The sequence below is a fragment of the Cupressus sempervirens genome, chromosome 5 (genome assembly GCF_028749045.1).
Source record: "Cupressus sempervirens isolate cs-2001-9-10 chromosome 5, ASM2874904v1, whole genome shotgun sequence".
Classification (NCBI taxonomy): domain Eukaryota; kingdom Viridiplantae; phylum Streptophyta; class Pinopsida; order Cupressales; family Cupressaceae; genus Cupressus; species Cupressus sempervirens.
Window position 1 is genome coordinate 688,870,575 of NC_143122.1, and position 24,660 is coordinate 688,895,234.

Sequence of the window (24,660 nt, forward strand, 5' to 3'; positions counted from 1 at the left end):
CGCAACCTCACTATCAAAAAACCTAAGCATCTTGTTGTTAGCGAAGTAGCAAGGTGCCATGAAATCAAAGACATGGTGGCCTCCAAGTTTCTCAGTAACGGTAATTTGTCCAAGTGGCATGGTGAGTAATAACTGCTATTGTTAGAAGCAGTTAATAAAGGTGATGGTGATTTGATTGGTTTTTATTTTTCGGCGTTGAGTTTTGTTAAAGTCACCGAAGCTCACTACCTTGCTATTGAAATTTTTTGGCATCTCACTGTTAGCAACATAGCGAGGCGCTGTGAAATGAACACATGGTGGGACCTCAAGCGACGTGGAAAGGTGACTAGGATGAAAGTAAGGTTTTGGTTTGTTGCCAGCAGCGCATATTTTTCTGCGTCATTAGTTCCCCGAACCCATGCTCCATTCATAAAGCGCATAAGGGATCCTGATCGTTAGATCAAGCTTAAATAAAAAATCCTCGCTATCTCACTATGAAAAGTTGCGCTATGTTTAGTCTATGCAACATAGTGAGTATGGGACCCACCACTTCTTCAAAGTACTTTGTGTAGTTCCTCTACCTTTGATTTGATCTCAGATCAATGGTCGTCACTATCTTGCCAAGGAGAAGTTGCTCACGCAATAAAATAGCGACATAATAAGCTTTGATGTGGTGAAGACATGTGGCAACAAAGGATAGGGTCATCAAAAAATCATAAAGTGACACGTGGCGCTTGCCTAGAAAGCCAGTGTAGGTTTGACAAGTGGTGTTATCTGATTGTGTGAGGAGAAAAAAGAGTTTAAAATTTAAAAATATCCCTGTCTTGTTCCTAGGTTCATCCCAAATGAAAAATTTGATTTAAAATGTTAAATTTCTATAGTTTGAACTATAGAATGTTTTAAATTTTTCAAATTTATTCTTTTATTCGTGCAAACCTGTGCATGGAAGTTTGATTTTCAGAGAGCCATAACTGGAACAATTTTTAACCAAAATGGGCGCTCCAATATACCACCAGAACCAGAACAAGCTGAATTTTCCATTTTTGAGGTCAGCTCTTACACAAGTACTCATCAGTTCATGCTATAGTTCAATTTGTAAAATCTGGGACATTGGCAATAGAATAGGCAGATTTGATCAGTGTACATTAGTAGTGGCTAGGAGGCAGATATAAGATTTTGTTGGAGCTTGATGGTGAAGAAAATTGACTCTAAGAGGTTTTCTTGTTTTCAAGAAGCCAGTTAATTGATTTTTCACTTTTACTATGAGTACACTTTGATATCAAAATTAGTTATGATTCTCATCAAGTTTTGAGATATTTGATGCCTTTAAGAGGTAAAATGATAAAAGATTTTGATTTACCTATGGAAGAAAGAGATTAGAGAGAGTTTTTTCAAGAAAAAGAGAGGAAATTTCAAGTGGACACATGTCAGATGCAGAGCAGATCCAAGAATTCCTTCTTCCTATATCATTCTCATTCTTTCTCATTGTACAGGTTCCAATTTTTGTGACTAAGAAACTAGTTGGTTCCAGTTTTGAGAAGAAAATCACTCACTACTGAGACACCATTCTTTAGCATTTCTTCTTGTATGAATAGCAATTTATGTTTATGCAGATAGTTCTTGTTTGTTAGGTGATTTTTGAGTTAGTCTCTGTACATCTTTGATGTATTTGGCTTCAAGGAAAACAAATAAAGCACAACAAAGGGTTTCAAATTTAGTTTGAATCTTGTCTCCTTTTTATGGATCTGTAATCTTTTCTAGTTTATGATCAAAGAGCATAGATTAGGTTGCATTTTGTTTAGGAATGTATGTGATTGAAATATCTTGCTGATGGAACAAAGAGCCATGTAATTGCTTGGTGTTTATCACAAAGTTTGCAGATTTCATGATGGGATAATTTGAGTATGAGATTCAAATCTGAAGCAGATGTTTGTTCACAAGGTGAAAGATAGATTAGGGATCTTGATGTAGGAATTATGTCAAAGATTTCAATGAGATGTATAGTTGTAATTCATTTAATTTCCCAATAGATAAGGCACTGATCAGAGATAGGATCATTAGGTTTTGTTGCTCATACCTGGATCTTGTTGATATCAACATATTAAATCATTTTCCCTTTTATGTTGAAAGCTATTCAACATTTAACCTGCACTTAGCTTGCCAGTTTCATGAGTCATGTTATTAGCTATTTCATGCTTGTGATTTCTTGGTTAAGTATAGAAGATTTAGGGGTTTCATCTATTATTATGGATTCTAATTATGCTCATTGCACTAGTCACATAATTAGATCCTAAGAGGTTCACTCGCCTAGGTTTTGCAGAGCCTGAAGTGAAGAAGGAGTGTAGCCTTATAGTTGGCCCGAGTTCTTGGTGAATTGTGTCCATTATTGGAGATAGCTTCCCATAGATGCAATCTTACCCTATATACTTGGTTATTAAAATATTGTTAAATTAGGAGCCAACATGTCATTTAAGCATAGATATTTTTGGTTCCTGAAAAGAAACAATTTGAGAAAGTTCAATTGGTTGAAATGAATTTATAGGTGCATAAAAGATTTGAATTTCTATCTTATGAATGATTAATGCAATTAATGTATAATAAATTAAAATGGTAACAATAAAGTAATACTTCTCTAGAATCCTTCATTTTCCCCTTCCCTTTGTTTGAAAATATTGTGAAGGATGAGTAGATATTGAATAAATATTTTCTCATTTTAATAATGAGCAATTCTGGAACAAACTTGGAGTTTTGGAGTTAATTCCCTAGTTATGCGCGATATTAAATATTAATCAATATTCATATACATGTTATCTTTTCTCACTTCATTTATCATATTCAAAATAAATAAACAAATAGAAGAAAGGAAAGAATTCAGTAATCTTGGCTTGCTATTTTCGCTTATTTTATAACTTATAAAAAAACATAATAAGTAAAGATAAAATATTACCTTTCATTGTGTTCAAAGAAAGGTAAGATCTTATCTTTATTTTTTAAGTTTTCACTTTTCTATATCTTTTTTAATCTCTTTTTAGAATTTCGCTTAAATTTTTATAGTATTCCTTACATTGTCTATCTCTTATCATAGCAGGAGCTAGTTTTTTTGCTACACGGAGGAACCTAAGTTGGAGTAAGAATCGTAAAAAATAAAACCTATTAAAACAATAACGAGAATACCAATTAAAATAGCTATCAACCAAAGAGGGATTCTTCTGCCCATTTTTATTATTTCTTTTCACATTTAAAAAAAAGTATTCATGAGGCATAAATAATAATACATAGAAATATTAGATCTCACCAAATTCAATTGGGTAAGAAAAAATATTCTTACTGTTCCTAATTAAAAAAGTAATTAGAGAATATAACAACAATTACAAAAATAAGTAACAAACCCCAATATAGGCTAGTATGATTCAATTCAACATTTTGTTCATTTGGGTTTGATTGTGTCATAAATAACTCTGTGGCTTAGTTTATAATAAATTTTATCATTGTATGAACTACATTGGTGATATTGATCCCAAGAAAAAAACCATAGGTACAACTAGCTCGTGAATGACCAACCAGCTAACTGTAAAAATTGGATAGCTTCTATCTATAGTCATTAATACCTCCTTAAAAGATCGAGATCTAGTAAGTTCATCGAGTTGCTCTAATGAATTGAAACAACCAGTTACTAATGGAACCTCTTGTTGGCTTTTTGTAATATACTCATTTGGTTGAGGACTCCTAAATTCATCATAAGCTAAATCCATACTAACAAATAACCAACACACAATGAATAGAGAAGGTATAGTAATGCTATGGATAATCTAGTATCAAATACTAGTAATAATGTCGGCAAAAGTGTGTTCTCCCATATTCCCAAACATGCTAAGCTCCCTATATTATTCTAAAATCAAGGGTAAATTGATACCATGAAAGAAAGAGATCAAGAAATGGAAAACTATTGATATTTTCTACAATCCTTGCTTGATTGTCAATATGATACCAAGGGTATATTTGAAGTATACTAAGTATAGCTAGCCTAATTCTAACATAGCAATATAATTTTACTTAATATAGAAAAGAAGTAGGATCATTAATGAAATTACTACACAATTGGTATTTATTTTATTTATAGGTGGGGGGTTTCATTTTTACTTTTTTGATAACAAAATATCTTTTTATTTTATATTCCCTCTATGTTTGTTGATAACATCATTATCAAGTATTCAATGCTAACTTTGTATCTATTTATTTAAACTCTTTTTTCTACTCCTAACAAATAAATTGAGGTAATTGCCTCACAAAAATATGTATCAACTAGTTATTTATTTATTGATTTCTTCCATGCTTACTATAATTAGTTATGTTGGTTTTTTATCAGTGTTGCTTATTTTCACCTCAATCTTATTCATTAGGTTAAGCAATATAGAACTTATTTGAAATAGAAAATAACCTAAATAGGAATTAAGATTCTAAGTCAATTTGAGGTACTATATATATTAGTTATTAATCCTTACCTATTCTTTTTTAATTAAAAAAATATGATTGAAGTTTTTCAATTTATTATAAATATCTAGATTGAAGTGATGCTCTCATTCCTTTGGTTGATTCGATCATTCATTGTGGTTGTTAAATCATCTGGATTTGGAAGATCCAAATTTTTTTCCATCTAGATTGAAAATGGTTCATCTTCATCTTCTACTATTTCTAAAGAAAATTGAAAATTAGACGTAGGCCTAGTCTGAATCATTTTGATTTATTTCCTAGTATCTAGGTTGATTTTTTTCTTAACCTTTTCATTTATCGTCTCACTATTCTTTTGTATCAATTAGAATCAATTCACAAATAGGTTTGATAATAGGTTTTGTCCAATCAGATGTATAATTCCAAATCCATTCGCCAATAGGTTCCCAAAAAGAAGGCATGTTTGGTGGATTACCAAAAAGTGATTCAATCTTTGTACCATATATAGTTAAGTACCCTATTTTTTTTTCAATGTTAGTAGAATTAGATTCATACCAAGGTTTTAAGTGGAAAGGATATACAATCTTGATTCAAATACCTTCTTTGATGTAATCTTTTATGAACTTTTTTGGGACATTTGAGTCTGTCGATTCATATCCATCATAATTACATTTGAGATATGATTTCTTTTCCAAGTTGAAGCCTAGAGTACTATCTATGGTTAAAGGTGCAAGGCCTAATTCATCATGGTTTGGGAGATATGGCCATTTTTCTAATGCATCAATTTTTTGCCAATTTTCATGTTAGGTTTATGTGCATGACTCTTAGGATGGATGCACACTTATCCTTAATGAATTAACCTTTGCGCACTTAAGGGCTTATAGAGGACCTAAAGTGCTACCATTAGTTCAAAGCACAAGTTCTAATTCAACTTGGAAAAGGGTGGGGTTGTCGTTGTACCAAAAGACCCACTCTAACAAATAGTATTAGAGCTTGGTCACAGGTTCAAATCCTCAGACCCTCGGGTAACACTAACAGGTAGATTGTTAGAAATTTGTCCCCTTGGGATTTGTGTAAGGGCTTAATCGCCTCCTATGTACTATAAGTTGAGTGGTTGTATAGGGCATTGACAGATTGATCTTTTGGTGCAACAACAACTCCCATTTGGGAACTTGAAATAGTAAAGTACGACCAATATTTTTAGGTATTATCAAAGTAAGGAAATACAATCATTTCCTTAATATGTATGAGTAAACAAGAGAGCAACTTTGACATAGTGAATCACTTCCCCATCGAAGGTTTGTTGTGTGGTGGCGACGATCTTCTTTTCGTCTTTCACGTCTTTCCAAAAATTTGTCATAAATTCTTAAAGATCTTGTAGTTATTTTTTTTGTCCTTCTTAGGCACAAGTTTTGTGATGTGACTTTTGAGTCATTGATTTTAATCTCTCAAAAAGAATCAACTTTGGTCTCGGTATCCAATGGTTGATTGCTGAAACTTCTCATTGTTGAAAAGAGAACTCCTTTTACCAAATCTCGACGAAAATCTCCTTCATAAGGATAACTAAAGACATATATATCTTTGAATACAAGATCCTCTTCTTCATCCTCCCCCCCCCGCCCTTGTCCACTTCTCCTTGTTTAGACGTTTCTTCTTCTTGAAGAGCTTTTTCTTTTAAAGGTTTAAACAACCCTTTTTTGTTGTTGTTTCTAACACCTCATTCTTTTTTCGTTCTTCTTCCTCTTTTTTCTTTTCTAGTTCCTCGAACGTGCCAAAGGTCTTTATAATGATTAATTGCCAAGCTTTTTTTGGGCAAATTTTGAGATAATCTTTGACAACTATAGGGTCGTGAACTCTAGATAATAGGGTAGATGACAATTTAGGAACAACAAACCTGGTAAAATCTTGGATTCAAGGTTTGTAATCATCAAGATGAGTTTTTTTCTTGTACTATTAATTTCCTATAAAAGGACAAAGTTCATGAAAATCTGCAAAATCCTTCATATCTTGCTCAGATTGTTCTTTTTCAAAGAAATGTCCATCAAGATGAATATTTGATTTATTGTTCTTATGTTTTTTATCCTCTTCTAAAATATTTACAAAATCCTTTAGAATATCCTTCTTTGATATTTCAATATCCATAGATACTTGAGAGTTTGACGATCTGTCCGAATTAATTTAAAAAACTCACCCATAAAGAAAATCCTACTCGGTAGGAAGACCACTAAGAATCAATTCCCATTTGGTACTCATAATTTGAAGAATTTTTTTTTAACAAATTATAAATAAACTAAGCTTAATTTTTTTTCACAAATTTGTACATAAAACATATATTATTTATAGTTACAAAATTAGTTCTAATTAATTATAAAGTTTATTAATTCAATACAAATATTTTTTAAAACATATATTTTGATAGTTTACCTATTTTAACAATTCTATAATTAAATGTAAAACTTTGCATTTGTGAAATATACAACAACTACATAATCATAATTTGTAATAAAAAAATTCTTAATAATAATTCAAATATGATTTTGAGAATTTTAATTGTGGCTCCTGCATAGCCATTTCGCTTCGCTTTGGATACAGGTGCTAGTCTATTCTTCTTTGAAATAACGTATTTATACCTACATTATCTGATTCTATGTTGCTCCGTGTCTTTCGTCATCGAGAATCTATTTGGGAGGCCGCCAAATACGGCTTAAGCATATAACATATTTTCTGCAGGTACGCAAGTTGTTTTTGGAACCACAGACGATTTAAAACAGTAAATGGCCAATTTACTAGCCTTCCCTGTCAAAATGTTTTTGAAACTCGAAAAAACCTCAGATTAGGTAAAAGAATCAGCATCAGCAAACTTAAAATTCTTTTTCAAATTCTAGGAGTCCCGACGATAAATATTTTGAAGCAGCAGAAAGTTCAAAAATGCCTTCGAATCTCTCGACTCCCTACCAGATAGAAGAATTCAAGCTCAAACACTATCTCGAAACCCACGAATCATTGTTAGGTGAAAAATGAACCAACAGAAACTGTTATGAAACCCTAAAGATACTGCAGATAAAATTTATTAATTCACGGGAGCAAGCTCAGCAATGATGGGTATGGAGGAAAATTCTTTGTATTTTTACGATGCACTTTCACCTCTTCTAGACCGTGATTCGATTTACGAGAGATCGCCTTCTCCGGGGCTTCTGCTAGGTGAAGCAGCCGACGCGTCACCAATTAGCAAGAAGAGAAGGACTAGGAAATGTATTTCTGACATAAAATACGAAGACCTTGACGTGGATGAAGAGCTGAGATTCTTGAGAAAATCTAACGTCGTGCATTCAGAGCCCCCGCCGGCGCAGACTTCTACAGTTGTCCAGCGACAGATGGTCGATCCATATGATAATATTATATCACAGGAGCCTTTTAACGGAGAGGTAGTGACGAGAATATTTTTAGATTAGCTGAAGTTTAAAATTGGAGATAAAAATATAGATGAGATTGATGATATTAGTTCCTATTGTTCACTTGGAAGATTAATATTAAATGGACGTGAAGTTTTAACGTAATCATCTGCTTGAGAATTTCAGCAAAGCGAAGCTCTGTATGGATCTCTATAAATTTAAGTGATTTTTGAAAAACAAATTGTGGATGATCCTTCATCAGGTTGAATATTTGTCTCTAGAGGCCCAGAGTCCCGCACCGCTAAAGGAAGATGTTAGTGCGGCCGAACCACTTATTCCCGTGTTGGTCTCGCAAGATGAAAATGACAAGGTTATGACATTTCAAGAATTTATCTGGACCGATGCGCACAGAAAGATAAGAAGCCCCTTGCTCATGCTCCATCAAGGTTTGTAAATGCAGAAAATGTTGAAACATAACACAAAACTAGGAATTTAAGAAGGTAGCCAGAAAAAAATGTTTCCCTTGTCAAGGCCTAAAGTATTTAGTTAGATTTTTAGAACATACTATCTGAATCATTTGCACAGAGATGACTGCACTATTTCAATAACGAGTTGTTTACCTTGACTTCTATTAGTATATGCATAGTGATGGTGATTCAGTGTGTTAAGATTGAGTTGTGGCAAATGGCAAATGTGTGCCAGCACAGGCTTCTTTTAAAATTTATACGTTGAAGAATGATCACAGATTTTCCACTGTAGCCTTCTTTTAAAGTACATATGATAGAGCCTAATTACAGTTCCGCACTGCAACTTTTTTTCAGAGTATGTATAATACATAGAATTTCCAGTTTTTCTCTTTTCGTTTATTTGCATGTATATTGAACAAGAATTACAGCCTTCGTTGGTCTAGCAAATAATTTTTGATATTATGTTTGACTTCAGTTTTGTTAGTTTCAGTTTCCCTTGTAGTTGAACGTTTCCTACTTTTTCAGTGGGTTCCCTCAATTGTTAGAAAACTTTGTCATATACGTTTTTGTTCCAGCCTTTCATTCTGTTTTTTGAGTGAGTGTGCTTAACAAATTGTATAGCGTAAACTTATGTGTTTATAGGATCATTCTACCATAGGTGCCTTTATCCTTGGCTGAAATACAGATCGATTCGTTGTGTTGTTTATCAGATCCATAAGAACTATAGTGATGCTGTTGTTGAACCTTTTTTCCCTTCATGTCATTTGATAGAGTTGAGGTTGACCACTAGGATAAGTTTGTCTGAAAATTTGGAACGTGGCAGAGAGAGATAGAGAGAGAGAGGGAGGGGTGTGCAGATTGTTTTCTCACATGGAGGTTGCAAGATGGCAAGAGGAGCTATGGTGCTTGATAAAGTTGTTCAGTTAGGCACTTTGTAGGGAGGGAGGGAGGGAGGGAGAGAGAGAGAGAGAGAGAGAGAGAGAGGGAGGTGCAGATTGTTTCATCACATGGAGGTTGCAAAATGACAAGAGGAGTTATGGTACTTGATAAAGGTGTTCAGGAGGTTGCAAGATAACAAGAGGAGCTATGGTGCTTGATAAAGGTGTTCAGTTAGGCACTTCGTATATGTTGGATGCATGCATTGTTTTATGCGATTGTTCTTCTCTGGAACCAAAGAAAAGAGCTTTGGATTCTTCATCCTCACTGTCAGCTCGAGTTGTCAAGAAGTCTGTTGTCCCTACATTTGATGGTCATGCTTTTGGGGTACCTAAAGGTGCCGATGCATTGGAGATGAGCGGAGAAGGCAATAGTATGGCACAAAAGACTTAGTATGTCAAACTATATTTTCTTGTGATTTCTTTGATGGTCTTTGAGAATAGACAGAAGTTGCAGAACGTTTTGTTTTTGTTTTGTGTTTTTTGATAGTTTTCACAATAGTAATGAATAATGAACAATAAACATGAAAGGAGACTGAAAATAAATAAGAGCATAGAGTCAAATCAGAATTGCTATAAATCGTACCAGGCAGATTTATGATTTATGAAGCCAAATAATAAATCCAATGCAGTTCCAAGGAGCTTACATCCAACAATGATGCCAAACTGGATGGTGAATAATGAACATGAATCAAGGATATATTTGAGGCTGAGTACAAGCATTCCCTATATTCCACATGGGTTGTATCTGTTGCAAATGGCGGCCCTAAGATTGCAAGGATCACGTCCCAGTTGAAAGAATCAATCTGCAACCTGAATCCACAATAAAGAATGGCGTACTCTATCCTTGATAGCAATGCACACTGTCTGAAGAATCCAATGCCAATAACTGCTGAGGGCTACGTCCCAGCCAATCCAGAACCTGGGGTTTGCGTCCGAGATGAAGAATTGCTCTCTCAGAACCAATTCACAAAAACAAGTTTTTCAATATGCAAAAGAGAATAAGAAATTAGGTCTCCATCTCCTTATATCCCCTTCCAACTGTAAATCGAACCCTAAAGGGAAATTACACTTTGCCCTTTAAATAAAATATAATAAAATAACATTTTCCCAATTAAAGTCGTCCATGCTATAGGAAAAACATTACTTTATTAAAATTCCATAGCTAAAGGCACCAAAAAGTCTATAGATAGTAAAAATCATGTATAATAAATCGAGACCTTTCCAACGAGCTATAACACATAGGTGTACCTGATCAACTGAAGCCAGAATCCCCTTATTACTCCAAAATGGTTATATTATTAACCTTATTTTAATTTATTTAATCACCAACTTAAGAAATATTTAAATATATTAAAATATTTTCCAAATGGTCCCAAAAGGCCCAAAATGACCAATCAAACATGAATCTGACCTTGTCACCTGTCTGTGACAGATGTCGGACAAGATGGGTCAACTGGCAGTCTATCCCTAAAATCTAAGGATGCTCCTAAAAAGTAAGAGACAACCCCAATCAACCAAAATTGAGTCCCAATGACTCTCCCCTATTGTGTGCACCTCTGAGAGAACTGTCACTGAATTGGGAGTTCCTCCTAAAAAATAGGAATACCTCCTAAAAAAGGAGAGGCACTCTAAGTCTCCAAAACATTCGCCGAGGTCTCCAAATGCCTCCTAGACCGCTCCTAGTCAATCCCTACAAATTAGGAATCCCTCCTAAATTGTAGGAAACTGTTGTCTACTGCTCCAAACTACCTGGGAAGCTCATGCATGACTCTCAAAGCCCCTGGGTTGGTTCCCTCTACGCTTTGTTGGCCTATGGGAACCAGATAATAGACCAACCTTGCTAGAAATGTTTTCACTAAGGGCAGAAATTGGGGACATGACATTCTCGTGCTCCCATAGATGCAACTACATACTTTGCTTCGGCGGAACTCTGCGCACCAATAGATTGCTTCCTACTAAACCAGGAAATCATTGCAGATCAAAGACTAAAACAACATCCTGTAGTGCTTTTCCGATCAGTAGAACATCTTGCCCAATTAGAATTTGAAAATCCATGAAGTTGTACCTCAATTTTGTCATATTTTAGACCAAGTCCAATAGTGCTTCACGAGTACCTCAAAATATGCTTTGCTACCAGAGATGAATATTCTTAGGTTGAAACATAAACAGACTTAGTGCATTTGTAGCATAACAAATGTCAGGATGAGTGTTCAACAAGAACATTAAGGATCCAATTATCTGTTTGTAATATGTAGGATATGTGGCTTCAAACTCAGTTGTGTAATGGGCACCCCTGAATGTCCCAAAAAACTAAACCAAATTGCTGAAAGGAATTATGTCAAATAGTTTGCATTCAACCTCTTATTTCTCCGTTTAATGTTTTAAATCCCTTATAACTCCGGAAATCAAACGTTTATTTGTTTGTTGTGTTTTGTGCATGGAATTGGTATCATACAACATAAACAAGAGAGAAACTACAATAATATGCAAATTGGAAATGAACTGCTGCCAATAAAATGTTATTTTCAGAATTCATAAAACCAAATACATGGCAGATTTATCAACTCACTAATTACTTCAGCATTATTGACATAATACTCCAGCCCATGCTTTCGAACTTGCTGCTATAGTGCCGCATGAATAGTGTTGCGTGAATAGTGCTGTATGAATAGTGCTGCTACAGTACTTTGTCCTTCAATCAGTCCACTACTTTCATAATATCATTCCCTCAAAGCGGCATAAGCGTCGGACAAGTAGTGAAGAAGATATGAGCAAAATACCAAATCTGCCTGTAGCTAGAAATGCAACTAAACTGCCTGATAATGAAGCCGATAACAAAGAATTCCAAAGGCCAAACCCCAAGGGAATGACATCTAGAATGTTACAAGAGAGGATAAACGTCCTCAAATGCCAAGAACGGAGCTGCAACTCACACACCAATTTCTTCTTATATTCAACCTGTCTAATGAAGCCACAAATGCTTCCTTTTATTCTATTTCCAAGGGTTCGCTCAACTCATATGGGCAATGTGGGATAAAAGATGTGTAATATATAAAACATATATTAAAATACCCCTTATGTCTCCCTTGGGTACACATCCCCATAAAATAAATATTAAAGTAACACTTTAATAGTTTACAATTAAATTAGACGTTACTTTAATAAAACTTCAAGCATTAAAATGTATTAGCAATCGGACTCCGAATAATGCAAGTGATAGCTCATCGGAAAGTTCTCACCGAGGAGTATCAAATCCAATCACCAAAATTGACTTGCACTGTGTCCTGCCGACTTACTAAAAATAGTAAGTATGCCTGAAACTGAGTAAATCAATTTCGTTTTGGCCCAAACTGGAAATGACTAGGCCAAAACACTCCAGGATCCCATTAAACCCTTCATTAGCCCTCGGGACCATGTAGAACAAGGCTAACGCACACACACTTGGTCAACTGCTAAAATGGGGACATTACAAGTTGCTTCAGTTTTGAGTTTATGGAGATTTGTCTCCGTACGTGTGGATAGTGGTTTGCAATCCATCATGCCAAATCTGTTCAATATGTCAATAGTACACTTTCCTTGATTTAGGAAAATATAGTCTTCCTTTTGCCAGACTTCTAAACCTAAGAAATAATGTAGAAGACCTAAATCTTTCACTTCAAATTCAGATGTAAGGTCTTGTTTACATTTAGCAATAAGGTGATATTCTCCTATTATCAAAAGATCATCAACATAGAGAACTAATATTATCATATCTCCTTTCGACTCTTTGAAGTATATGCTAGGCTCTGCTTCATTTCTTGCATACCCTAATTTGATGAGGTAGCTATCTATTCTCTCATACCATACCCTAGGGGCTTGTTTAAGACCATAGAGAGCTTTCTTCAGTCTGCATGTATGTGATTTATTGTCATGAATGAAAAACCCTTTGGTTGTTCCAGGTACAATTCTTCATTAATGATTCTGTTGAGGAATGCCGTCTTTACACCCATCTAATGTATCTTCCAACTTTTGGATGCAACTATTGCAATTATGGCCTTGACAGATGTGTAATGGGCAACTGGAGCAAATATTTCATTTTAATCAATTCTGGCCACAAATCTGGCTTTTTACTTTTCAATATTGCCATCAAGTTCTTGTTTGATTTTAAATAACCATCTCGAGGAGACAACTGATTTGTCTTTGGGTCTTGGCACAATATCCCAAACATCATTTTTCAATATAGATTGATATTCCTCAATCATAGCATCTTTCAGGCTTGGGATTTAGAGCTTCTTCACCATCAGAAGGTTCAAACTTAATGAGCTCATTAATGTGAGTAACATAACATGAATTGCTTCTTCTCATCTTGGTTTCTCTAAGGATTTCATCAGAGGCCATATTGTTTTCTTCAAACATTTTCCTTGCCCATAAAGGTCTTTTTTTATTGAGTGAGTTAGGGTTAGATGATGTGGGTCCATTATATTCTGTACAATTCTCCCTCTTAATCCTTGAATTTCCATTTTCCTCAGGAATGAAATCATCATTGGGTTCTTCTATATCTTTAGAAGTTTTATACCTAATATATCTTCAAATTTGACATCTCTACAAATTTCAATTGTCCTTGACCCTGGTACATATACCCTGTATGTAATGTCCCCTTTTTTAACATTTATAGCATGATGTTGTTGTTAGCCTATTTCCCCACGGTCCCGTAGGCTAACCAGGACATTAAAGAGATTTAGAGGCCATTTGGCCTAGATAGTTTCAGCTGCAGGTCTTTTTGTGGGGTTTTGAGGCAACTTTGGGCATACTTACTATTTATAGTAAGTCATCTTGGATATGGTCGGACATCCAGTGGCAGCGGTATGTCAATGGTAATTGTTTAAAATCGACAAGAAGACTTGTTTATCATTGATAAGATTTGTTATGCATTGATAAAGCTATTTTATAAAATTAAATTTAAATATTTAACTTTATTAATGCATAGACTATAGTTTGTGAAAAATATTTAAATTAAAAGAGTCCCCTTTATTTTATAGCACATTGGAGACATAAGTTACATAAAGGGAGTGATGTTTTATCCCACATTGAGAAAATGAAGGATTGAGCTCTTGTGAGAACACTATAAAAGAAAGGGAAGAGCTTCTTTTTAGTATGCTTGGAAATATCAAAAAAATTGGAAAATTTTCTGAAGATTATGTCTCAATAATTTGAAGGACGAAATCCCTTCAAGCTGGAAATCTTGACGCCATTGAAAGATATGGTCTTGAGATTCAACATTGTAGCAGTCCGAAAAAGAAGATACGAAAAAGCAGCTCGAAAAAGCGGAACCGAAAAAGCAATCCGTAAAAGCAGTTCAAAAAGCGGATCCAAAAAAGCAGTCGAAAAAGAAAATCGGAAAAGCAAAGCAGAAGGGGCAGCATTGAAGGAAATTATTACAGCCATCTACAACCAGGTTCTTCTATTAGTATTGCTTTTTAGGGTGTTATAAGCTTTCAGCTGTAAGTGTGCATTATACCAGCATTATCATTTTGTAATCCATGTAAATGCCAAAGTCTTGGCCATATTTCATGAGCATTGTATTTTTCATTGCAATTAAGAAAATAATAGTTGCTGGTGTCATTTAAGCAATTTAGTATCATTATTTATCAGCTAGTTAGTTTGCATACCAACTGTTTGTAAAAGGCCAGTTGGCCGTAGATGTTCATTTCTCATGCTTAGATCATATATATGCACTGAATATTGTCAAAATTAGTAGCACACTCATGTTAGGTCATTGTGTAGTCCATTGTAGTCTTCTAGCACAAGATTCTCATTGATGCAAATTGAAGAAAAAGTCATTTGAAGCTAGCTGAAATACTATATCAGTCATACGTCCCTTGCATGTGAATTGTTTGATGAAATTCCTTAAGCTTTCATCAGCATTTTTTGAGGGCAGATTTGAGGAGGGTTATAATAGTGGTATCAGAGCTATAAGTCCTGCCATCCTGTGGAGGTCTTATAGGGAATTTGGAACAGCCAGATAGAAGGGAAAGTGTTTGACAAAATGTCAAAACACTAAAATCAGAGCATTTATGTTTGAGCATGCGATAGGGCCTTTATAATTTCCGCAATACCCGAGCAAGACAAAATAGGATTTCAGACCTGTAGAGCGAACAGTCTAGTTCATCCGTGTAGGTGGACATAGAATCCAGTCATACAGACACAGAGGAGGTATTCTTTGATCAAGACAGCAATATGGGTGACCGAGATGACAGGAATACAAGATTAGGCAGAGGCGGGAATGACGGTCCAGATCAGGGAGAGGAAAGATTCTTACAATTATTAGACACCTTAGCACAGGGATAGCGATCAGCAGAGCAAAGAGCACAGGAACAGAGTCAGAGATTGGAGTTTATGATGCAGATGATGGCTCATCAAATGGGGTTGAATGCTAATGTGGGTGGAAAAAATAATCAGAATGGTAATAACCAAAGTGGTAATAATCAGGATGGGACACATAATGGAGGCCAACAAGTTGGGAACAATTCCGGTCATGCACCCCAGCAAACTAGGACAGTGAGTTCGAGGCCCATTATTCCCACATTTCCTCCTAGAGCTCCAGAGCAGCCCGTACCAGAGCCCCGGATCATTGATATACAGGACTAGTTGAGGAGAGATTGGGAAGCCGGAGGTCTACATTTTATTGCTGCAATTACCTTTAGGGAGTATATAGATGTGCGGACGAAGCATATGCCACGTGGACATGACAGGAACTAGAGCTATGAGCTACGGAAGAAAGTAGGGAAACTTCAATTACCATATTATGATGGCTTGGGGAAGTCTATAGCAAGAGCTTGGGTTCAGAAGCTTGACACATACTTTCAATTGAACCCTATGCCTGAGGAAGAAGCTATTAAGTATGCAACAATTCACCTGGATGGGTTAGCACACGAGTGGTGGCATCATGGTATGGTCACTATGGGTCATGCACACATTACCTCATATGTAGAGTTTACGGAGAGACTGATTGAACGTTTTGATAGGCCTAAGGATCGTACCTTCCCTATGACAGGCAGAAACTTGTATGAGGAGTTTAACAGACATGTTGATTCGATACAGGGAGACATTAGCACATCTTCAGGTAATGGTTTAGCTGCATCATCTTCACAGGTAGAAGGTATTACAGATGTTGTGCAGGTTGAGCCAGTAGCATCAGAAGGTGATATCATAGGCACACCGGATTGTGTGATTGACACAGATAGTGATTCCAGTACAGTTGGGCTGGATGAAGTTACAGCAGTTGAGGATACTGTCATGTTTGAGGATAGTACAGTTGATCAGAAAGTGAGCATTCAGGACTTTGCAGAAAATGAGTATCAAGCACAGTTGGATGCTTCTTCACATGAGATAGAGGCTAGTAGCTCTTTACTTGGTTTGCCAAGCCAGCTGAAGACAAGGGACAAGAATATTGTCACGGCTTTATCTCATCATGACAGGTTACATGGATTGATTGAGAATCACATTTGGATGATTCAACTGTAGGAGAGACAGAAAGGAGTCACAACAGGTTCTTCTTGTGACGACTTACAGCAGATCAAGGAAGGCATGGAGGCAATGAAGGTAAGTTACATACACCTACTTTCAGATCGCGATCATCTCCTTAATCTTGCAGGGATCTATTTAGATGCATTGAAGAAGAAGGAGGAGGAGGTTGACTGGTTTTCTCATGAGCTGGAGGATACTCGAAATTCCTTGGTGTGTACTCAGTTGGCTCTCCGGGATTCTAAGAGACATGTAGATGAGTTTTGTCTTGAGGATGATGTTGTGCACAGTTTTGGGGACTTAGTTTCCTCAACAGTTTCTTATGGTATAGAGGGGGCGGACAACGATGCTACACTTTTTGATACTTCGTATATTGATATGAGCTTTGGAGTTGATTCGCAGACTGTGGATGGTAATACTCCAAAGATCAGTAATTTTGAGTTTACTCCTTTGGATAGTATGGCAGAAGGGGATTGTAGGAGACAGTCTAGCCAGCACAATCATGTGTCTAGTTAGTTGAGGGTTAGTGAGCGAGACACTGCTATTGCTTGCGAGCATTTTGATGCTGCTCGTCAGTTGTTAGCAATTTATGGATGGGGTTTTCCTACTAGTAATGAGCAGGGAGGCAGTTATCTTTCCTTGATAGAGATCTATTCTTTATGGGAGTCTATCTGGATTCTGAGGCAGGATTATATGCAGTTGGTAGTTGACAGAGATTATCTTATGGAGTGGGGCAGTACAGCATATGACGCGTTATTGGTCAAGGAAGATGAGGTGAGTGAGCTTACTCAGCAGCTCGAGGTGACTTCTGAGTTTCTTGAGAGTACACAATTGGCTTTCAAGGAGTCACAGTTTCATTTAGCTAAGGTGACCATGGAGTTAGAACGACTTCAGTCTTTACCAGATTTTGTACAATCACGGACCGTGGTATCTGGTGATCCAAGGATGTCCATGGTCGAGGTTGATAGAGGCAGTGGAGATGAGGATATATCTGTCCATGACACTAGTATTGGCATATTTGCTCTGTTTCCACTGGAGGCAGGTTCAACTGAGTTGGGTGTTGTAGCTGAGCATTGTGGTATGTTTGACTTGGAGGGCACAAAGACTAGTGATGTTGTTGTTGATTCTGCACTCTTGGCTATATCATCCTCTGACTTAGTTGATGATCAGTCACAATTGGTTGTATCACGTCTGCAGGATGAGTCTTTAACTGGGATTGGTTCTTTTTACTGGCATTATACTATAGGATATGTTCATCGGTTTTCTTTTGATCCATGTGTTGAGGAGTTGATGGTAGACAGGTTTGGTCTGGGCTCTCGTTTTTTCTATCTACCGTATAATGACTATTCACCATCAGCAGTGCATGGGTGTTATGGTTATGAGACAGTGGCCGGTGATCTGCAGAGTTGTGTTAATTACAGTAGGTGTGCAGTGTGTGGATTCTCTATATTTGGTGCAGTTTCATGCGGGAGTATTCATCGTTGTTGCAGAATTGTATTGTACATTCCACATAGGCTAGTGGGATGTGTTGATGGTATTTACTATGTTGGCAGTTTGGGTTATCTACTCTACTTGGGTTTTGATATTTCGAGAGCTTGTTTCTCATGGGTTCCTAACTTTGGAGTTTGGGTGAGTTGTATTCGCCAATTTGATTATGGATTCCTCTTGGTTAATTTTTAGAGGTTGTTGCAAGAGCCTATGTTGACTGACAGCTATATAGCTCATGACTACATTTGGGATCCAGGTCGATTGATTGGGTTGTTGTTCGACCATTGCTTGGGGACAAGCAATTTTGGGAAGGGCGGACTGTAATGTCCCCTTTTTTAGCATTTATAGCATGATGTTGTTGTTAGCCTATTTCCTCATGGTCCGGTAGGCTAACCAGGACATTAAAGGGACTTAGAGGCCATTTGGCCTAGATAGTTTCAGCTGTAGGTCTTTCTGTGGGGTTTTGAGGCAACTTTGGGCATACTTACTATTTATCGTAATTCATCTTAGATATGGTCAGACATCCAGTGGCAGCAGTATGTCGATGGTAATTGTTTAAAATCGACAAGAAGACTTGCTTATCATTGATAAAGCTATTTTATAAAATTAAATTTAAATATTTAACTTTATTAATGCATAGACTATAGTTTGTGGAAAATATTTAAATTAAAAGAGTCCCCTTTATTTTATAACACATTGGAGACATAAGTTACATAAAGGGAGTGATGTTTTATCCCACATTGAGAAAACGAAGGATTGAGCTCTTGTGTGAACACTATAAAAGAAAGGGAAGAGCTTCTTTTTAGTATGCTTGGAAATATAAAAAAAAATGGAAAATTTTCTGGAGATTATGTCTCAATAGTTTGAAGGACAAAATCCTTTCAAGCTGGAAATCTTGATGCCATTGAAAGATATGGTCTTGAGATTCAACATTGTAGTAGTCCGAAAAAGTAGATACGAAAAAGCAGTCGAAAAAGAAAATCTGAAAAGCAAAGTAGAAGGGGCAGCATTGAAGGAAATTATTACAGCCATCTACAACCAGGTTCTTCTGTTAGTATTGCTTTTTAGGTTGTTATAAGCTTTCAGTTGTAAGTGTGCATTATACCAGCATTATCATTTTGTAATCCATGTAAATGCCAAAGTCTTGGCCATATTTCATGAGCATTGTACTTTTCATTGCAATTAAGAAGATAATAGTTGCTGGTGTCATTTAAGCAATTTAATATCATTATTTATCAGCTAGTTAGTTTGCATACCAATTGTTTGTAAAAATGCTAGTTGGCTGTAGGTGTTCATTTCTCATGCTTAGATCATATATATGCACTGAATATTGTCAAAATTAGTAGCACACTCATGTTAGGTCATTGTGTAGTCCATTGTAGTCTTCTAGCACAAGATTCTCATTGATGCAAATTGAAGAAAAAGTCATTTGAAGCTAGCTGAAATACTATATCAGTCATACGTCCTTTGCATGTGAATTGTTTGATGAAATTCCTTAAGCTTTCATCAGCATTTTTTGAGGGCAGATTTGAGGAGGGTTATAACACTGTAGGCTTTGGACAAATCGCTAGAGCCAGTGAATATGCCTTTCTTCCCTGAGGGCTCTAGCTTAGTTATTTTCTCCTTAGGGATGTGGATATATACATGATTACCGAAGACTCTTAAGTGATTTAGATCAGGTTTGTTCCTTGAAAATATTTCTTCAGGTGTTGTGTTCTCTAGAATTGCATGAGTGCATTTGTTTTGAATGTATACTGTAGTATTGAATGCTTTGGCCTAGAATGTTATGTGAATGTTTTGGTCATACATCATGGCCTTGTTAGCTTCAATGATAGTTCTATTCTTCCTTTCTGCTATTCAATTTTAGTGAGGATTATATGGTACGTTATACTCTCTCTTAATCCCAATAGATATGTAAAATTCATTAAAGTTTTTGGAGATTTCTCCTCCATTATCATATCTTAAAATTTTGATCTTCTTCCTGGTTTGATTTTCAGCTAAGGCTTTAAATTTTTTGAATTTAGACAGGTCTTCATTTGACTCTTTTAATTTAAGGAAGTATATCTAAGTTTTCCTAGAATAATCATCGACAAAGATGATGTAATATAAGTATCCTCTTGATGAAGGGACTGACATGGGCCGACATAGATCAGTATGAATGAGTTCAAGAATGCTCTTAGATTTGTGTTCATTATGAGGGAAGGAATTTTTAGAGTTCTTTCCTAATGCATAGCCTTTACAAGTTTGATCATGTTCAGGTTTTAGATTAGGTAAGCCTTTCACAATTTTCTCTATAGAGGGTAGAGCTCGGAAGTTTAAGTGACCTAATCTTCTATGCCAAATCTCATGTGTTTTCACAACTTCATGGTTTAGGGCTAGGTTTGAGGAATTACAAAGCTTGTATAGAATTCCATCTCTAAATCCAATAGAAGTTGTGGCCTAATATTTGAATTTTTTAGGCCAAGATAGAACTTTATTTTCAATACCCATGCTCGATTTGCTGAACCAGATATAGAGACAAGATTTCTTTTGATTCGAGGAATAAATAAGACATCTTATAACTATAGAGTTACTCCGGTATTTATTTGTACTGAGCAGGTCCCAATTCCTTTCACAAGATAAGTGGAGTTGTCTCCTATGGTCACTTCTTTAGTTGAATATCCTTCAAAGGTTTCAAACTTATCTCTAAATCTAGTTATGTGTCAAGAGGCTCTATTGTCAATTATCCAGGTGTTTTTGTTAGAGTTTAGTTCACTCGATAGAGCAAGAAGGAATAGTTAGTTTTCCATTTCCTTGACTTCAACCATGTTGATAGGATTTTTCTTCCTTTCTGGATGATACATGTGAGTGTGCCCAAATTTGTCACATTTGTAACATTGAACTTTTGATGGATCTCTTTTCTTATAGGTTGTATTTTTGTTTCCTCTCTTCCTCTTGAATTTAGTCTTCTTATTATTTGATTTTGCATGTAATGCTTGAATCTCTTCCTCCTTATTAGGGATGATACCTCTTGAAATTAGTCGAGACTCTTCTTAAGTATGATCGTTCTTGAGTTGATTGAATTTAGGTAGTGAAGGTCGACTAATGCATTGGATAAAAGATTCCTAAAAGATCGGTAGTCCTCTAAAAGCTATTAGGGATAGTTCCAAGTATTCTACATTATTTCCAATAGTGGAGAGTTGGTCTCTCAATTCAGAAACTATAAGGAAATAGGATGAAATTGTTTCTTTTTTGTTCATTTTAATGTTTATGAGTTGCTGGTTTAAGGTAAGCAATCTGCTTGCACTCATATGTATTTTTTGTTGTCTTAAATACTTCATAAGCAGATGTCAGTCTTGATATGGATGGAAGAATGTGGTCTTTAACAACATCAATGATTATTTTATTAGCCTTGTTACGTTTTTTCCATGCTGTCTTCTCTGGTTCATTTTCAGGCACCTTCTAGTCTTCTTCTATGAACGAATCCAGTTGAAGTTCTTGAAGTATTGCTAGAATTTGGATTTTCCATGAGACAAAGTTTGAAGCGCCTTCGAGTCTATCCTCAACTCTAACACTGTTCACCATGATTTCTCCTTCTTTGAATTTGAGTAAAATTTGATATTTTGATTCAAGATTTCTCTCTCTTAGACTTCTGTACCATTGAGGCTCTGGTACCATGTTAAGGAATGTGAGATCTTATGGAAGATTACTCTGATCACTAATTCTCTGATATTTCTGTGACTATTAACCTTATTAGATATCTTGAATGATTAGCACAGTCACTGATTTATCTTCTATGATAACAATACAGGGTGTCTACGTCTTTTGCAAGATGACAAAGTATGGAGATAACCACTGTTGTCAATGCTTATTGATCTGTAGTAGATTGCAATCTATGGTGAATGTATTTTATCTACAGAAGATCACAGATTTAGAGTGTTTAATGTATAAGAATGCAGATCACAGTTTCTTGAGATAATAACATGTATTGTGTTGGATGCTTTCTCTCAATCATCAGATCAATATATATACATACATATATATATATATATATAAATATATATGAGAACAAAGGGTCATGTTGATATAGAGACATGACCCTACGTGGCATGACCCACGTAGGGTCATGTCCCTACATGGACATGACTCACGGTAACATAACAAGTCTCATTAGTTAAACCCGATAATCTCAGGGCATAAACATATATTATTCTAAGCCATTTGTTGAGCACATTGTGCATGTGCAAACCTGATCACAAGGAAACATATATATTGTTACATAATCATGGCAATGATTCAATTGATGATGAACATTACTATTATCATGGCCACATCTTTCCACAGTGTCAAGGGTCTCCATTGATGAGACTGATCACAGAGATAGATGCCTGATCTGGGCAATGCAATATATTACTGTGGAGATCAATTAATCAGTTCTGATTTCATACATCAGTATATGTGCATGTGTGTGTGTGTGTACTCGTATGCATATGCTGATGTTCCTTGATTAGATCCGACTGATATTACATTTTAATTCTAATAACATGTTAATTGTAAGTTAATAACACATTTTAAATATGTATATAACACAAAAAACATTTTATTCAATTATGTCAAGTATGATTCAAAATGATAAACGAAACTAATAAAATTTAAATTCAATTATAGAATTAACTCAAATAATTCCTAATCGGAGAAAGTTCTGAAAATTGCTTGTGACATATGGTGGCTTGTCACAAACATTTGGATCTCCTCACCCTCTAAAACTTTTTTCACCCATTCAATTTGGGTGCCAATTGTTTTCATTGCTAAATTCAAGGAGTGGACGGTGCATGGTGTCCAAAAGATGTGATCATATCATGCTTCTACGAAAGCACTTGCTGCCTACAAACTTTTCCATTGTCCATTACCAGTTGGACAACATTATCAACAACCATAGACTTATGGATTCAATGAGAATCTGGGAAATAAATTCAACATCTTTTACCTCCCTTTCACAATCAACCACCTTAAAAAAATTCAACAATCTCATTTATTATTGTGTATTATCCCTTACTATAAAGGTCACTAAATCCCAATATTGTACTGTGGCAATTCGTCAAATAATTTGCAAGCACTGAAATAACCCCAACCAAAATACTAAACTTCATGGGTTTGACATTTTGTCAAACAGTTAGCCAACAAGGGTTGTTTAACGAACTAGTTACAAACTGATGTCAAATTCTATTCTCGTAATCAGAGTTGTACAATACCCTATGAGATTTGTCATGAATGGAGTAATTCCTCACATAATTCACCAAGACATATCAAATGCAAAATGTAATCATACCTTCAATGTTCAGGGAGAAATTCCTATTACAATCAAATGTTTCATTGCTTAACCATGATTCAATAATGGACCTGGACCGTAGCATCATTGTACCTTGCTCCAGAATTTAGCAATGGTTGACATTCCTCCAGCTGCGTTGTCAACTCATTCAATCACTTCTACAGATTTCTCGAGACTTTGAATCACAACTTCATTCAAATATACTTCTGTACGAGCCACTAGATTTTCATCTGCATAGTCCTTGGTCATTTGAAGATACTCGGCAACACAACGATGAGCAGCCACATTTGAAGTGGTAATCTCAAAATTAATGCCATAGCAGAACTTTGCTGCCAGTTCAAATGCCTCTGCTCCACCGGGTAAGTTCTGTAACTTGCAACATCCGAGTCTTTTCCATCTGCTATAATTTTTCGAATCCGCCCACTTCGTGAGACCAAAGGAAACTTATGCAATGCAAAGGCTCCACCGTCAACAGCTACAACAATATCACTCGGAACATCTGATACAGTTGCCACCGTGTGGAGTCCTGTTACTGCGCGAAAGTGCTATCAGGACCCGTGGCTTGAAGTCGCACCAGTTTATAGAGCCGTGCCCTCTAATGATCTTTTCTACTCACATCGCTGGCGGATTGTGCAGCATGTTTCCTTGAAGTCGAATCGCCTTGGACACCGCCTACCAATGCTGTGCGATCTAATATATCAGAAATGACTCCTTTATCAATTAATTCTTTCCGCCTTTGGCTTGGTATTGGGTAGCGTTTGTCACCCAAGTTTTTTAATGAATCTCGTCTTCTGCTTGCGGAGATACTGAATCGGGAAACAGACCTTACAAATGGAACGGAGCGGGGCTTGAAGTTGCACAGAGCTTAAGAGCTGCAGCGGAGGTTATACCTACATCCACGACTTCCCTTTTCCCGCGAATTTCACGGATCCTCAAACAATGAAAGAAAACGCCTTATCGCTGTTACCTGTCATTTATATTATTCATGTCCTCTGTGTGCGGAAATACTAAGTCGGTAATTTGGGAAACAAACCCCACAAATCTCCAATCCTGCGATAACTGCTAGACCTCTAATGATGAAAAACTCTTGAGGAAAGACGCCCGACCTAGGTATCCGAATCTTGATTGCTGCTTGC

The 24,660-nt window shown here is 36.0% G+C and overlaps 1 protein-coding gene across 6 annotated transcripts in view; it reads left to right on the forward strand.

Annotated features, from left to right (window-relative positions):
- Window positions 1–6,976: 6,976 nt before the first annotated feature.
- LOC149557824 (uncharacterized) overlaps window positions 6,977–24,660 on the forward strand; it is a 212,898-nt gene continuing 195,214 nt past the window's right edge. For 4 of the 6 annotated variants that reach the window (XR_016364926.1, XM_089832312.1, XM_089832313.1 and 1 more), the window contains exons 1-2: window positions 7,081–7,853; window positions 8,083–8,266. Coding sequence is in view for 5 of the 6 variants with exons in the window: in XM_089832312.1 (XP_089688438.1) it covers window positions 7,524–7,853; window positions 8,083–8,266 (514 nt within the window). In the remaining variant the exon portion in view is untranslated. Of the gene's footprint in view, window positions 7,854–8,082; window positions 8,267–24,660 lie in introns of all 6 variants that reach the window. The other 2 variants (XM_089832311.1, XM_089832309.1) reach the window with 2 other exon arrangements.